Source organism: Protomyctophum bolini (genome assembly GCF_963924005.1).
Source record: "Protomyctophum bolini genome assembly, chromosome: 4".
NCBI classification, from domain to species: Eukaryota; Metazoa; Chordata; class Actinopteri; order Myctophiformes; family Myctophidae; genus Protomyctophum; species Protomyctophum bolini.
In genome coordinates this window covers 30,570,562-30,587,912 of record NC_137865.1, presented here as the reverse complement: position 1 = coordinate 30,587,912, position 17,351 = coordinate 30,570,562, and the positions used below count along the sequence as shown (strand labels likewise).

Below are 17,351 nucleotides of genomic sequence, written 5' to 3'. Positions count from 1 at the left end.
GCTGCTGAGGGGGAAGAAGTTAATGTAACGTGAGGAGGGAGACAGACCCCTCTAAAACACAGGAGGCAGTTAAAAACACCTAAAACTTCATATTACTCTGTTTATCAGGAAGTTGTTTATTGCTGCTCCCTCATTGCAAGTGTGTCTCTGTTTGTGTGTGACTGTGTGTGTATTTCTTTCTTTGGCACTGACACACACCGCAGTTCTCATCACATTCCTCCAGAGTTTTACGAGGGGGCCCGCAAGATGAATACACAGACCGGTCTCCACAAATAACCTCCTGTCTATCACACCAAGTATAAACTCTTTTGTTCAGTCACTATCTCTCCCTCCCTTACTCACTCTGCTGATCTCCCGACTCCCACCTTGCCTCCCTCTTTCCTTCCACTTCTGCACCTGCCCGCCCGAGCTCCAGGGGGGGAGTGCGCACACAGTACACAGAGCAGCGGGACGTGCACACGGGAAGGGGAGTGGTTGGAGGACAGTGGACTGGGAGGTGGGGTCGAGGTTGTGGAGGAACCTGCCTGTCCGCTTGGAGTCCTCAGTCCCGGAGAGGAGGAGCATTAGCGGTGTCGGTTCTCAAACAAAGGAGACATGTACAGCACACCAACCCACTGACACTACTAGAACGCTGTAGTGTAGAGAGAGAGACACACACACACACACACACACACACACACACACACACACACACACACACACATTACACACACAGAAGAGAGAAGGGGGAGGGCTTGGGTTTTGTCTACACAGCTGGCGTTGCGACTTGCGATCCGATCCACAATTCCTCCGGGAGCCTTTTTTTAGTTTGAAAGTTTTGGGGAGGAGGTTTTTCAGAGCAACAGCAATCGCCTCTCATCCACTATGGAATATAAGTCAGAGCAGTGTGTGAGAGCCCTGTTTACCTTGTGTTATCTCTAGTGTGCGTGTGTGTGTGTGTGTATATGTGTGTTTGTGTTTGGGATGGAAAGGGGGGGGCGGCTGTACCGACAGCTCTGCTCTTAGCTCAACGCCATGGGGGGTTGCCATAGTTACCCCTCGGCTTCGGAGACGGACGCTGTGAGTCTTCAGCCCTCAGACATCAGCAATGAAAAACTGTGAGTCTCATCCCCTCCTGACCTGTCTTTTCTCTTTCTCTGTCATTCTCTCGCATGTCTGTGTCCTCTGGCCTGTTAACTTACATTCGCTAGGGTTATCTGCCATCCAGTCACTGGCTGTCATTTATTTAGCTCTTTTTTTGTTCTTTGTCTGCTGTCTAACAAACATCTTGTTTGGGATTTTTTGGCACTGGCCGTATCGCATTATCAGTCTTCCTGCTTTCTATTGGAGAGACAAACGGTGCAGGCCAGGGTAAATAAATAGAGGAGCAAAAGCAGAGAGAAAAAGAACGGATGTTCACGAATGGGGACGAAGAACGAGACTAGGAGGAGTTGAGCTGCACATGGTTAACTGAGGAATGTTTTCTAGATAAGATAGGTGTGAGGAGTGTGTGTGTGTGTGTGTGTGTGTGTGTGTGTGTGTGTGTGTGTGTGTGTGTGTGTGTGTGTGTTACATATTTGTCTGATACAATCATTGGGGGTGGATTCCTTTAGCACCGAGAACATGTGTTTGAAAACTATTTGGAGTTAGTAATAATTGGTGGGTCATGTTCTTTTTCTTTTACAGGTCCATGTGGGATTGTGGGTACATTTTGACACTCTCAGAGATAAATGTGCACAGGGGATTTTACCGTCTGGCTGTGTGTGTTTTAGGACTGAGCTTCTGGAGTTTGTGCCGACTGCGCTGCTGGGAACAGTGTTTATTTGACCCACACAGCAGAGGCAAAAGTAAACACGAAAAGTGAGAGAGCAGGTTCACAACACCATGTCCATGTTTACATGCAAACACAATCGTTACGAGTCACTGTGTGCGGGTGTGTGTGACTGTGTGTGTGTGTGTACAGGTTAACTGGTAGCCTTAAGGGCTGGCATGAATGGTAACAGGTACGGAGTTTTCCAACTCGCACCTGCGAAAAGCGAAGAATTTCGAAAAGTGAAGAACCTAAAAAAAAATCACACCTGTGTGAACCAAGTGGTGCAATTCCCCCCCCCCCCCCCTCTCTCTCTCTCTCTCTCTCTCTCTCTCTCTCATTAGAGACACAGCACTACCCCTCTCTCTGTTTCTGGCGCCCCCTTCTGGTATAAATAAGTAACATACTCAGGCTCATGGACACAGGTACACACACAGGTACACGCCAAAGCTGGATGTAGAAGTGGTTGCACCACTTAATAAAAAACTATCGGCCCCAAAGCCGAAAGCGTGGATATCTCGCCCCACAGCGTGGATATCTTCCCCAGAAGTGTGGATATCTCGCCCAATGTTTATTTTTTATCGTATATTTTACCTTATTTCTCATATTAAAAACTATGGCTCATGGCCAGCCATTATCACCTCAAGATAAGACAATAGCCAGCCACATTCCTATCAGACGCAGCACAACAAGTCCACTTTTCTTGCTGCTCCTAGGTATCAGATACACCCCTTTGAAGGTTTCTCAACACCATATGTTTTCTTATTTTGTTCTTAACGTCATACAGGTTATAATGAGTTCCACGGTAGAACACACCACTGCTCCTAATTTAGTTTAGGATATGCATTTAGCCTCTTTCATTGATCTGTTGTTGTTGTTGTTGTTGACCCAGCACACTCAAACAAAAGGGACAGGTAAAAATCTCTCTCTCTGCTCTCTCTCTCTCTCTCTCTCTCTCTAAAAGTACTGGAAAAATCTCAAAGTACAAGTAAAAATAAAGTACAGGTCAAAATCTCTCTCTGTTTAAAAGTACAGGTACAGATCTTTCTCTATATCTCTGTTTAAAAGTACATGTAAAAATATCTCTCTCTGCTCTCTCTCTGTTACCTCGAAAATACAACGGTTTTCCTAGAGAGCACAATAATTGCATTGTATAGTCATAGCACTTCACAGTACATATGTATAGCATACTAAGCATAGCATAGTAAATATGTATAGTTTATATGTATAGCGTCATTATGTAGATATGTTCTAGTTACGTTCTTAGCTTACGCATGTTTCATGATAAATGCATTTTATATATGTGATGTATTCCCATGCTTTTTTGTTCTTGCCTAATGTAAATCGCTCTGGATTAAGAGCGTCTGCTTTATGCCTAAATTGTAAATTGTTTCCGGGGCGACTTTGCCGTTGTTCGCGGTTTGTGGTGTGTTGGAATTGGGGCGAGTAGTTTGGTATTCAGCAGGACCAATTGAGCTAGGCACAGAATAGCCTGTAGGCCGTAGGAAGTCAACAAAGCAAGTTCCTCTGTACTGGGTAGCCTGTGATGGCATGGTTCAGCATCTGTCATTACTCCCTAATCTTATTAGATACAACACACTACCTAACCTGGCTGTCTCTCTCTCCCTGTCCTATCCCTCTCTCTCTCTCTCTCTCTCTCTCTCTCTCTCTCTCTCTCGCACACACACACACACACACACACACACACACACACACACACACACACACACACACACACACACACATACACACACACACACACACACACACAGAGAGGTGGTAGTATGAAACTCATGGAGGGCACAGTGTTTCTATTATCACAGGAGGCAAGGTCACCCAGAGTAAACGCTCCATGCTGCTGTGTTTTGAAATTTGAGCGCAGCAGTTGCCTATTTTCAGAATAATTTGTAAAGATTTTAATTTATAACATAAAGACAAATTAGACACTCATACTGACTTGTAAAAATACGCTTTCTTCTCATCACACACAAGCCACCGCCGTTGTCATGAGTGGCTGTCCAGCGCCCTGTTTTGCATGAATTCAAATCCCTTTGTCCGAGTTGGTCACATGCGTTTGACTTTCCAGTACATACACTATTACTACTCTTCACACGTCACATTTTGAAATTGCCAGAGGTGGGTTAGTTCATTAATGGGCTAAATTATCAGAATAAATTATCAATAACACCATGTCCATCCATCTAATATCACCATGTGTCCATGGCAAAAGTGGTTCAGCATGAACATGAACGAAGAAACCATCCACACTCATGATGAACAAAGTTGAAAAGTATTTAATAATATTAACAAATGGCCTTTGTCAGTGTTTGAATTGCACCAAGCCAAGCAGACGTGACCTACAGTACACCTACAGTATAGCTGATAACCAGTAACATGCCTGAGGGCGAGAAGCGACCTCGCCGTGCTCTGGTCTTGTGTGTACAAGGTGTGATGAGGTCAGATCAAGATATGGAATGTCAGAACATATATGGAGATCTAAGGGTGGCAGCGGGGCAGTGTCTTGAATGTACAGGGTTTGATGAGGGCCCAGGTAGGGCCCGGCCTTAATTTCCGGGCCTGTTGAGAACTCTAGTTTTCGACAGCTGCCAGGCGCAGCTGCACAAATCGGCAGTTTGGCATGGCATAGGATCAACTTTGACCAAGAAATGCACAAGGAAAAGCAGATCTAAGATTCATGGCACGATATGGATGGTATGGTTCATGTTCACATAGAAGATTGTGTGCACATCTCAAATTCTCAATGCCTATATTCATATATAAAATGCAACGTTTCGACCGACTAAGTCTTCATCAGGCAAATATATTTGCCTGATGAAGACCTAGTCGTCGACCTAGATGTCGTGACAAAAACGCAGGGTTTCATAGACCTTCGTCGCAGCAATGACTGCGACCTTCGGTCGCAATAATCATTATGACAATACAGCTGTGTCTCATCATCATAACAACCATATACCAAAATGACAAAGGGTTAGGGAAACAAGTTGAAACATTACAAATCCCACTACAAACCACAACCCAAAGATGCTCAGCAGACCGATATACTATAACTTACTGGGCCCTTCTTCGTGTGTTACATATTGCACCAAGTCAGACTCAGGTCCCTTAGTTAAGCTGACCATTGCAGGATTCTACCCCATTAACACTAATTACACCAGCTCATAATTGATTGGATTCATTACATAACTACAGAACCACTGGTCCAGTGGTCCATTTAGGGTTTTCTGCAAAAGAAGTGTGTGGGTGTGTAAGAAAAAATAACCAGATAGACAGAGGCCATAAAAGTGTGTTATCTACTGACTGCAGCAGGAGTAGTTTATCCAGTGACCCATCGATTGCTCTACACAGCAATATCTTCTTTCTCTCTGTCTGCAACAACTTCTCTCCCTGTTCCTGCTGACTGTCTCATTTTCTCTCTGCTTTCACTCGCTGTCCTCCACTGATCTCCATCTATCTCTACCTATTTCTCTATCCCCTTCTCCCCCCCACCCCCCAGTATCTCTCCGGCTCATTAAATCTGTACTGTACTCTCTAGGGGAATTAACAACAATAATCTGGAGGAGCGTCCGTACCTCCAGCAGCAGTATGTGTGCCTGCAAATCACTCACACAGACATAGCTGCCCTTGTTGCCCTGCCGCCTGGCATTGACCAGGCAGAGTGGCTGGCCACTAACGGTAAGTAAACCACCCCATTACTTCACTACACTGGATTATGCTTCATTTGGCAGGTATCTACTCTCTTCTTCCAACATCTGTTAGACTAGAGAGCCACTCCTGTACTGTATTGCGATGATCCTCGTCTCTGGAACTAACATGTAGCCGCATGGGTCTCTTGACTCAAATCCTGCCTGAACCACTTTGATATGATATGATATAGTACTCAGTTCACACTGAAATTTGTCTTGCGACACAGCAGCCAAGTATGCAGAACACATATACACATATTTGACATAAAAAAGAACAAGACAATTTACATACATAAACACATGAAGACGAGAGCAATATCCACCGCTTAGATTACCCTGTGGCTACTACAACTCCTGATTAAGCCTCAAGGTCGACTGGTGGACAAAGGACCTCTTTAGTCTGACCTCATTGACCTGGTACACCATATCTCCTTCCTGAAGGTAGCAACCTATATTCTCCATACAACACATGCTTAGTATTAGAGGTGATATTCCTTGCTAACCTTAGGATGCTGTTATCATATGTGAATGTATATAGTTTCTGAAGTTGTTGTCCAACAATCTTTGAACAAATGTTCAGTTGTTGCAGCAGTTGTGACTTTAGGGCTGCAGACAAACATCCATACCAGGTGGTACTACAGTAAACGGTACTGAAAAACACTCATAATAACAGAAGTGAAAAACAAAAGAAGAATCCGTCTACTAGCACAGAAGGATCTTAGACGGCGAAGGAAGTAGATTTTTTGCTTTGTTTTCTTACACACTGAATCAATCTGATCGTTCCATGACAATAGATGGTCTGTTACTACTCCTAGGTATTTGTACCTTACCTGGTTGATCGGTTCACCATGAATAGTAATGGGGTATCTGTGTATCTCTGGCGGTGTACCAAAAACAATCTCTTTTTTGTGTTAATGATGAGATGAGTAATGATTTACTGTTGGTGCAGTCCAGGATCACTGGAACTATCTAGGAGAGAATTCAAAACTGTATCATCTTGAGTATTTTAGAATGTATTGGTCTGTTGTGTCAGTGCGACATTCAGACAGGCCTTCCTCAATACAACAGCTGTCGGTATAAACGGTGAAAAGTACAGCTGAGCTCACACACTTTGCAGCTTTGCAGCAAATTAGTGCAGCTTTGCTGCACTAATTTGTCTGTATCTCAAAAATCACACCCGTTTGAAGTGAGGGGCGCTCTTATCATCATACATCATCATGACGTAACTATGTCCATTTGGTAGACACGATATGACGTACATTCTCCATTGTCAAGGGGAATTGTGTAGGACAGAAATAGCTGATTTGCTCGTCCACATATGACGTAAATTCTCCATTAATTTGTGTAAGACAAAAATCACACCCAACACAAACATTAAATGCCATTAAAAATAAAGGGACAATATGATGTAATGATGGACAATATGACGTAAGTTTTCCCTTCATTGTCAATGGTGTTTTTAAAACACAAACATTGAACTAAAAACAAACATTAAACCTGTATAGGAGGGGCTAGCACCCCTCAAAAATCTACACTGGAAGGGAATTGTTCACTTGAAGAAAAACATTCAATGGGGGGGTTGTCTATGAGAAGGCAAACTGGCCAAAGCTGGAACTGCAGGCGGGCAAAGTACATGCACGAGCAAAAGAGCGCACAGCTGGGGTTAACACCACAGAGCGCTCGTTCATGAATCGATTCAGGCACGTTGGAGGTTAGTACTGCCGCATTTGGGCACCCAAATCAAGAAAAATGCAGAAGTAGATCATTCTTCCGGATGCTTCAAACACCAGTGACCCAACTTCCATTGAAATGAATAGCTGGCGGTGGGGCAGTCGGCCCTCTAGTTTATATATACTGTAACTATATCCCTGGTGTGGTTATGTGCAATGATGTCTTCCCTTTATTTTGGGTTACTTCCTGGAGGCTGAAACCTTGAGAGTCAAAAGTGCCAATCAAAAAACAGCACTTTTCTGATGTTTCAAAATCATCCCCTCCCCCTCATAATCATACCAACAGGTGTGGGCTTTGCTAATACAAATGTGTAGCAACATTATGTAGCAACATGTATGGCTATACGGCATAGGCTACGGCTTTTGATTTGATGTTAATATTATAGATTCTATTGCAACCAGCAACATTGGATAAAAATAAGCCTACATGGTGATGGTTGTATAGTGACAATCTTGAACTAACATTTTTGCCACTCGGCAGGGTACATGGAAACGTTTTTGACACGTTTACAATAATCAAATGTCCAGACTCCGATATGCGGTTGGGTGGGGTTCCAATTTATTCAATACATGAATTACAGCAATATTTAGATGCATATAAAATAAATGGTAAAAACGTGTAATCTCCCCAGCGTGCCCATACCATGCCATTCATCACCTGCCTGCTAGTGCTACACCTGTGTCCCTTAAATCACTGCCTGTTTTTGATTGATTGAAATCTTTATTAACAGTTTGCAGAATTACAGTACATTTCAAGCACAAACTCAATACAAAGACTGTTAACTGTGAGTGGACGACCCAATTAAGCCTTACACTTGTTTACAACAGGGTCCACATTGTTCAATTCATCAAAACATTTAGAGACAAACAAATAGACACTTCTATGTAGTTAAAGAACAGAACAGGAATTCATCATATAGGAAGCGAAAAGGGAAAAAAAGTATATATACAGTGAGGGGAACAGGGGGATAAAAGAAAAGAAAACGAAAGACAGAGTGTAGGGCGCCTGCACACAACACCATGCGTTGATGCCATGTGTGCATATGTGCAGGCACCCAACACCACGTCCATACAAAAACATAGTACAATCCATAGTACAAAGACAGAGTGTAGGGCGCCTGCACACAACACCATGCGTTGATGCCATGTGTGCATATGTGCAGGCACCCAACACCACGTCCATACAAAAACATAGTACAATCCAGATACAAATTCAGCTTTTACAGAGGCCAGTTTCGAATTGCAGCCATCCGTAGGTGCCCTTTGAGAGCAGTTTTGAAGGAGCCAAGGGATTCACATGTCTTAATGACTGTTGGTAGGGCGTTCCACATTTTGGTCGCATAGGAGCGAAAAGAATTTAGTCCCTTGTTTGTGCCGAATCTGGGTTGTACATGGTTTGTTGCACTCCCTCTGGTGTTGTGGGTGTGGACTTCGTTTACATTAAGGAAGTATTTAGACAGGTACATGGGTATCTTGGTGGTGTATCTAATCTTGTGGACCAGACCCATTGCAAGATGCTGTACTCTGTCGTCGACCCTAAGCCATCCCAGCCTGTCAAAGTGGGCAGGGGTGAGGTGGGTTCGGGGGGTGAGGCCAAGTAGGAGCCTGACCAGTTTGTTTTGGGAGGTCTGGAGCCTTGTTTTAAGGGCCTTTGAGGTGCTGTGGTACCAGGAGGTGGATGCATAGTCAAAGAAACCTTGTACAAGGGCTCCTGTTAAGGTCTTCAAGGTGTTTTTGTCGACCAGTGAGGAGATCCTGTAGAGGAATCTTGTTCTTTGATTGACTTTTTTGATTACGTTGGTGGCCATCTTATCACCGGAAAGATTTGCCTCCAGGATGGAACCTAGGTAGGTAATTTGATCCTTCCGTGTGATAATATCATCACCAACTCTAACCAAGAAGCCATCTGCCTTTTTGAGATTACTATTTGATCCGAAGAGAATGGATTCAGTTTTTCCCAGGTGTAAGGATAGTTTGTTATCAGCGAGCCAGGTGCAGATTCTACCGAGTTCAGAGCTGAGGGTCTTTTCAACCTGCAGTTTGTTCCTGTCCGAGACCAGCAGTGCTGAGTCGTCTGCGAACAGGAACAAGTTGCAGTCACAAGCTGAAGTCATGTCGTTTACATATATTAGGAACAGTAAAGGCCCTAGTATGCTTCCTTGTGGGACGCCACAGCTCACTGGGAGGGGGGGGGACAGTGTTCCGTTCACTTCCACCATCTGTTCTCTCCCCTCCAGGTAGGATTGCATCCAGCTCACTGATGTGCTATCAAAACCAATAGCTTTAAGCTTGTTAACCAGTATGGAGTGGTTCACGGTGTCAAAAGCCTTTTGGAGGTCCAGCATGACCATGCCGCAGTATTTTCCAGCATCCACCTCGTGTTTGATGTGGTCGCTCAAATAGAGAAGGCATGTGTCAGTGGAGTGGGATGTTCTGAAACCAGATTGGAACTCGTACAACAATTTATTAGTGGCAAGATACTTTTCAACCTGTTCATAGACTATTTTTTCCATCACTTTCGAGATGGAGCTTAGAATAGAAATAGGGCGGTAGTTGCCGGGTTCTAATTTGCTCCCTTTTTTGTACAGGGGGGTTACTTTGGCCAGTTTAAAATCTCTGGGGACCTGTCCTTGTTTGATGGAGAGGTTAACTATGTGGGTGATGACTGGAGCTATGGAAATGGCTGAGTCTCTGAGAAATTTGGAGGGAATATTGTCATGGCCAGTGGCCTTGTGGGGTTGGAGGGCACTCAGTTTCTTAAGTACCTCCTCAGTTGTTACCATTGTCATTTTAAAATCATCTTTACAAACACCTAGGTTTTTGTAGAAGCCTTTGATGTGCTCTACACCAAAACGCCCAGAGTGGGAGGGCAGTTTGTTAACCAGCATTGTTGCAATGTTTGTAAAGAAGATGTTCAAGTGATTGGCTACATCAACCTTGTCAGTGATGAGGGTGTTATTTGATTTGATGTTTATGTTAGTAAACCTGGTTTTAAGTTTCTGACCACAGCCTAGTTGGTTGTTTAGTAGCTTCCAGAGCTCCCGAGGATTGTTTTTGATTTCCTCGGCTTTATCATTGATAAAGTTACTTTTGGCTGATTTGGTCATGGCAATTACACCGTTTCTTAGCTTGTTACATTGGGTTTTAAGGATGCACAGTTTGGTTTGGAGATCACTGTCGAAGCGCTTAGCTAGCTTGGACTTGCATTTAAGAAGTTCAGAGCATTTGTTGTCTCTGGCTTTCATTGCAGTCAGTATGTCCGAATTCATCCATGGCTCCGAGCGGGTTTTGACCCTGATGGTTCTCAGAGGAGCCATGTTGTTTAGTACTGTTGTAAATTTGGTTTTAAAGCCAAGCCATGCTTCTTCGACTAGTGAGCTCCTGAGCACATCGGACCAATCCAGTCTCTCCAGTTCTAGGTTAAAGGCCTCACAGAGTAGGTTTTGAGGTCCCTAGATATGACTGTTTTGTGACAGTCAAATTTTAGTTTCTGTATTTTGCGGGTACAGAAAATCATAAAATGATCACTGAGCCCACATACAATAACCCCTTTCTTGGAGATTCTGGATTTGTCCGAGGTCAGAATGAGATCAATGACAGTTTGAGTAGAATCACACACTCTTGTGGGTTGGGTAATTAGCTGGCTGAAACCATGCAGATCACAGAGCCGACTAAACGATTTAAACACAGGCACTTCCTTACGATGCATGTCCGTATTCCAGTCGCCAATCAGGATTTTCTCTACAGATTCCTCCCCAGCTAAGCACCCCTCAAGAATATCATAGAACCCGTGCTGATCAGGCGGTCTATAGACGGTGCCAACTAGTACTGATTTAGCATTTTTGAAAATTAATTCAACCCACACAGTTTCAATTTCATCATGCTGTAATTCAGTACGAGTAACATATTCAGTGTCTTTGTGAATATACATGCACACGCCACCACCATGCCTGTTTCTGTCGTTCCTAATGACAGTATAGTTTTCTATTTCTATCTCTGGGTCCTTAGTGGACTCGTCAAGCTTAGTTTCAGAAAAACACAGGATGTTTGCCTTACCGTTTTGAAATAGATGTCTGATCTCTGCCAGTTTGCGACTGAGGCTATTCACATTCAAATGAAACAGATGAAGGCCGTTGGTTTCGACGATTGTGTTAATTTCGTCGGTGTTGAAATAGTCTGAGGTGTGAATGTGGATGGGCGGTGGAATTTCCGTGGCTGAGGTGTGAGTGGGGAGGGGCGGTGGAATGTCAATGCCATTGTCCTCAGTAGTCCTGGATTGACTGTGCATGTCAGGACATGTCCTGCACATGTCAATGCCATTGTCCTCAGTAGTCCTGGATTGACTGGGGGTGTGGGGGAGGGGGGGGTGTTCCTCGGTTTCGATCACAGCCGGGTTGGTTTCAGCAAACATAACGCCCGCGGTGAAATAAGGGGGTCCGCTGGCGTTGGTTGTATGCTGTGGGGGAGAGGCTGGAGAGCGTTCCCAGGCTGATCTTGGAGTTGCGTCCGTGGTCAAGTCCATGGAGGCGGCGCTCTGGAAGCCGTGGATCAATGTCAATCCCTGCAGCACACACCCCCATCAGTGAACCAGCCCACAACTGGCCAAATGGCACACAGGCAGAATGGCTCATTTTTTCAACGTGTTGTGAGCTTATGGATTGGCTATCTTTCTAATTTTGTCATTATGTCATTTTCTTTATTTCTGTAGCAATAGCGTTCTTCAAGATCATCAACCTGTTCTCCAGTGCATTGTCGGAGTTCTGCACCTCTAGCACCTGCCCGGCTGCCTGTGGCCCTGGCAACATGTAGGTTACGGGAAACGCAACCGCATCCACATGCACATGCGCGAGCGCACACACACACACACACACACACACACACACACACACACACACACACACACGGTTAGTGCAATCTTTGTATTACGAATGATCACCTTTGGTGTATGTGTACAGCATACAATGTTTTCAGTAATGCAATGAAATGACTGTAATCTCTTTGTGCGTGTGTGTGTGTGTGTGTGTGTGTGTGTGTGTGTGTGTGTGTGTGTGTGTGTGTGCATACAAAGGGTTTATGTTTGGATTGATGAGCAGGGCAAGAAGCTGAAGTGCTCTGCTCCTCTGTACTTTGACTACGCCATGTCATACATCCAGGAGCTGCTGACAGACGAGGATGTCTTCCCCACCAGAGCAGGTGAACCTACTCTCGTAGATGTATTTCATCACATTTTTACATTTTCATATCTACGAGAGTCTTAAGGCCTATTCATACTCCAGTTTTAGGTGTTGAAGGACCACTTCACCACTTTTCAACCTATCTTCATATAATTGGTCCTCATTAATGATCATGATAAAATAGCACAATTTTTTTCTACTCTGCCTGTATCTCATACGAGGGCTGTGGGAAGTTGCTACATGTCAAACTACAACGTTTGTCATGTCATGATCGTTAAATTACGACAGTCTTAATGTAAGGCTAGTTAACCACACCACTATGGTTCACAGTAAAGTCCTCATTCTTTTGGACACAGAGTTACATCTTGTACTTCATCATACTATGAAAATGGTGGATCTGTGCCGATCCTTGTCTGAGCTGATTCCGGATCCGTGTCATGCAGTACAAGCTCACATCACAAAGCGGCATGAGCTTGTAGATCTGTTACGTTTCATTTTCACGCCTACAATGACATGCCCAAAATTACAGGCGCCATGTTGAAATGTGGTTAAAACACTTTAACCCTGTAAGACCCAGCGTTGCTTTTCGGTAGCATTTTAATTTTAATTAATTACTTGATTATTATAATTTTTTTCTGTTCTTTTTTCACCTAAACGTCATCAGTGATGTTCATTGCAATGCCATTGGTCATGATATTTGCATATAAATAGCCCCCACAGAGGCTGAAATTCACACAAATAAAAAATTTCTGGACTATGACTTTTGACCTTTAACCCTAATAAAAGTAAGTAAAATAATTGTAATATATGTTTTTTTGTGATCATTAGAATGTCTAGAACATGTTTTATTCATTATTGTGAAAGATATCCCCCAAATGTAAATTATTAATTTATTATATAATTATTATAAATGTGCATAAGATTTTCATCAAACTTTTTTTTCTTCTTCTAGAATCTAGTAGTAGTCCTAGTCATAGTAGTACAAAGTAGTAGTAAGGTTGAAATCTCTTTTTTGCAAGTAGAAATTAATCCGGGTCTTACAGGGTTAACAGCATCCTAAGGTTAGCAAGGAATTTCACCTGACAAACTAGCCATGTGTTGGATGTATGGAGAATATAGGTTGCTACCTTCAGGAAGGATATACGTGGGGCTCTATTTTCGCCCGAGCTTTCTAACGCCACTATTTGGGGATTAAGCATTGGGGGAGGGGCGTTCTCCTACTAAAGTGGCTATTTTGGTCACCTGTCTAAATCCCTAAAACACCTCCGCTACCCGCTACATTATGCATAGGTGTGGTTTGGGCATTACAATAATGAAACCAATCACTGTGCCACATGCCATTGCCTTTAAGAGATCCCTTATCCTGCCCAGTGCTATATCGCTTCATAGCCTTATGGTCTAAGGCAAAGCTCATAGCCCATGGAAGAGTGATGCGTTGCTGCCTTGAAGTCTGCATCCCCCGTGTCATTTTTCTTTTTTCCACCGCGCACAGAGCGAAGAACACGCATCTTTTCATTGAGTCACTCACTCGCTCATTTTTTTAATTTCAAAGTGCTGTGTAATCTACAAAATCCGAGCTTTCATTTGGTACAGTATATAGGTTGTGCTTGTAGGCCGTCTCTACAAAATGGTATCAAGTGAAAAGGAAAGTTCAGGAAATCGGATTAAACCCTAGAGTATATATGAATAGAGAAGGCACCCAGAGGAAACCCTGAGGCGAAATGGACATAGTGGCAGAATGAAGGTATTGCAGCCTGGCCCCAAACACATGAACGCGCTGTCCGTTGACTATCATTATACATGTTCACGACGGACGACGCTCGTGCGCGTTCATGTGTTTGGGGCCACTCACCATTGCAATCCGTCCCAGAATGCACTCTGTTCCTACCAGGAAGGAGGAGTGAAATCGCCTCATGCGCTTTTGAGCAACTTAATGCAAGTGGATGGAAGGAGAACTCGCGTGTCTTCTCTATTCATATATACTCTAAGATTAAACCCCATTTGCTGTGCTATAGGGTAATGAAACTGAACAAGCAAATGGAATCGCGCACAATGCCTGGCACAAGCCAAATTTGGCAATACATCACATACATATAAAGTAGTTGTATTGTAGACACATAGATAGCACTTTCGACACAAAGAAGTGACAGGCACTCACTTATGCTGATTATAGGAAAGGTACAAAGAGATGCGTAGGAGAATAAGGAGAGATGAAGCAGCCTGACTCCGTGGACATCTCCATTGCAGGCACGCAGCGCGCGCCGCTCTATACCACAATAATTTGGAATTACGGCTTACGGGTGCTTTTAAACTCCACTATGCACCTTCCCAAATGTGTGATCAAAATAGACATTAGAGGAAAGCATGCCAACACGCCCATGATCACACATCTAGGCGCAAATACCGGTGTCGGCATAATGGATAGCGGGTGACGCTGGACCAATACCATTTAGGGACAGGGCAAGCTCCTATAGGCCTACTCGTAAATTGTCGGGCAGCGGCTGACTTGCGGGCAGCGTCGCGGGTAACAGCAGTGACGAAAATAGAGCCCATGGTGTCCCAGCATACAATAAGGTCAGACTAAAGAGGTCCTTTATCCACCAATCGACTTTGAGGCTTAATCAGGAGTTGTAGCCAGGGGTAATCTAATCGGTGGACATTGCTCTTGTCTTTATGTAGGCTTATGTGTATGTAATGTTTTGTTCTTTGTACTATGTCAAATGTGTATGTGTTCTGCATACAAGGCTGCTGGGTCCAAGACAAATTTCAGTGTGAACTGACAATAAAGTATCATATCATATCATATCATTTCAAAGGAGTGTCAGAATACAATAAAAACAATATGGGGAAAGTACAGTATATACAGTTGGACGGGACAGCATTTTGTAGACAGAGCTATGTCACATTGCATCGTTATATACATGTTATAAAGGGGAATAAAGCTTTTTTTAAACAAATAGCAGCATTTTTTTGCAGTCACTTTGGGACTCAAGATTATTTAAATACCGGTAGTATACAAAAATCTGATTTAAGATGTGTTTCAAGGTCGCAGCTCTGTTTACATACATGTGCAGTAGGTCTACATTGGTACAGATAGTAGTCCTTAGGCTGGTTGTATTCCTTTAGCTATTCCTTTTGTCGCAACAGTTCACAAATCTTGCTGCTGTGTTTGCACTCACTACTCACTTCTATCCAGTTACTCAAGTAAAAGTATCAATATTAATAATGTAGATATACTAGTATATCATATCCTAATAATAGTGTGGATGCATTATTGACACTTTTAACTGTTGTTAACCCCTCCCCCCTCACACTCTCCACAGGTGCAGTGTTCCCCACAGGCTTTGTGTTTCTGGTGCAGAAAGTGTTTCTGCTGCTGTTCAGGAGCTTGGCTCACATCTACTGGTCTCACTACAGAGACACGCTGGCACTGGGGCTGAATGCGCACCTCAACTCGCTCTTCATGCACCTCACCCTGTTCTGCCGCCAGCATGCACTGCTGGATCCAGAGGACACAGAACCTCTGCAGGACCTGATCATGGCTCTGGGACAGCACAATTACAGCTAAAGAGCACATACTGAGGATTTTACTGTCTGCACAGACACACTCATATGCATGATGACTTCTTCTATGGACCTTTTCCTTCAGAAGGCTACATAATGAATGCCTCAACCTCTGAGCAGGCCTATTCGCCCCGCTACATCCCGAACCTCACCCACGTCAACCCTGGCATTCCTATTTTGTTAATAGGTGTTTGTGAGCTTGTAGATTGGCTATTTTCGCGTATTTTTCAAATGGGCCGTAAGTGGTTGAAGAGAGACACGCGGACTCATGTGTTCTAGTTGAATCATTTGTTCATTGTTGAGCTGGCTCTTTCCTAATTCACAATGCCCTGACCACTCTTTCAGTTGTTTACCGTCATGCTTGGACTTAAAAGAAAAGGGACTGACAGATGTGAACATAAAAAGTGCCAACACAGTTTCTGTATGTTGGAATGTGAACAAGTCCACTGGGGTTTAGAAAAGAGATGAATGGATTCAGCCCTTCCCCTTTTTAATGTATATAATTTAAGTCTTGTGAGATATGCCATATTAAGTGTACATGTTAGTGATTCTTAAAATTATGTTATAATGTTATAAACAGGTCAATGTTCTTAAGGTCCTCATTTTAGACTAAAATAAAAACACTTAAATATGTGTTTTGCAAGTTTGTTTAATTAATTAAGGGACCAAGAAGTCACGGAATGACTTTTGTCACTCGCCAAAAATAGCAGTTTTGACTGAACCGCGTGCAGTCGATTTTCGTGAGACGCAGGAATCTGGTAGAGGTCCATGCCAAACGGTGACTATGCGAAGCTCATGACCATTGGCCAAAGGGTAGCTCTATAGCACTCAATTGAAAATGCAAACTTTGAACGTACATATGGCGTAGTAGGATATAGGACGTCAATCTGTATGGTATCACCCCGTCACACAGGCATGTTATTCAATGCGATTCAGACCATGCAGTCCCAACTATCACCACACATAGGCAGCATAGACCAGGGATACTCAAATAGATTTACCTGTGGGCCACATTACAAAAATGGCAAGGGGCCAGGGGCCAGTAGATAAAATTACGACATTAATGATACTTCTCTCTTTCAATTGCTTTATTTTCGCAAAATGTATCAAAGTACAATGTGCATGCACACAATATGTAAATAAATAAATGTGTTACATTTTCTTGCATAAACACAAAGAGCTGTTTCCATAACTGCACAAATTATTGCACATAACATGAGTAGCTGTTATAATAACATAATAACATAACATGAGTAGCTCTTTGCCTGCCTGCCTGCCTGCCTGTCTGTCTGTCTGTCTGTCCATGAGTAGTTATTTGTCTGTCTGTCAATGAGTAGCTGTCTTACTGTCTGCCTGTCTATGAGTAGCTGTCTGCCTGCCTGTCTATCAG

At 43.4% G+C, this 17,351-nt stretch overlaps 1 protein-coding gene across 1 annotated transcript; it reads left to right on the top strand.

The window, feature by feature from the left end:
• The first annotated feature begins 584 nt into the window (after nt 1-584).
• LOC308313540 (MOB kinase activator 2) lies at nt 585-16,574 on the top strand. The gene is made up of 5 exons (XM_080760715.1): nt 585-1,097; nt 5,343-5,482; nt 11,932-12,028; nt 12,292-12,416; nt 15,721-16,574. Exons 1-5 carry the CDS (start codon nt 1,015-1,017, stop codon nt 15,963-15,965), a joined length of 690 nt encoding a protein of 229 aa, XP_080616841.1. The 5' UTR covers nt 585-1,014; the 3' UTR covers nt 15,966-16,574.
• Nucleotides 16,575-17,351: the final 777 nt, after the last annotated feature.

Bases quoted from the DNA above. Each gene is read 5' to 3' on its own strand.
- LOC308313540 (XM_080760715.1), top strand. From the start codon at position 1,015: ATGGGGGGTTGCCATAGTTACCCCTCGGCTTCGGAGACGGACGCTGTG. The intron at 1,098-5,342 runs GTGAGTCTCATC...TGTACTCTCTAG, and splicing joins GACATCAGCAATGAAAAACT to GGGAATTAACAACAATAATC. The intron at 12,029-12,291 runs GTAGGTTACGGG...GTGCATACAAAG, and splicing joins GCCTGTGGCCCTGGCAACAT to GGTTTATGTTTGGATTGATG.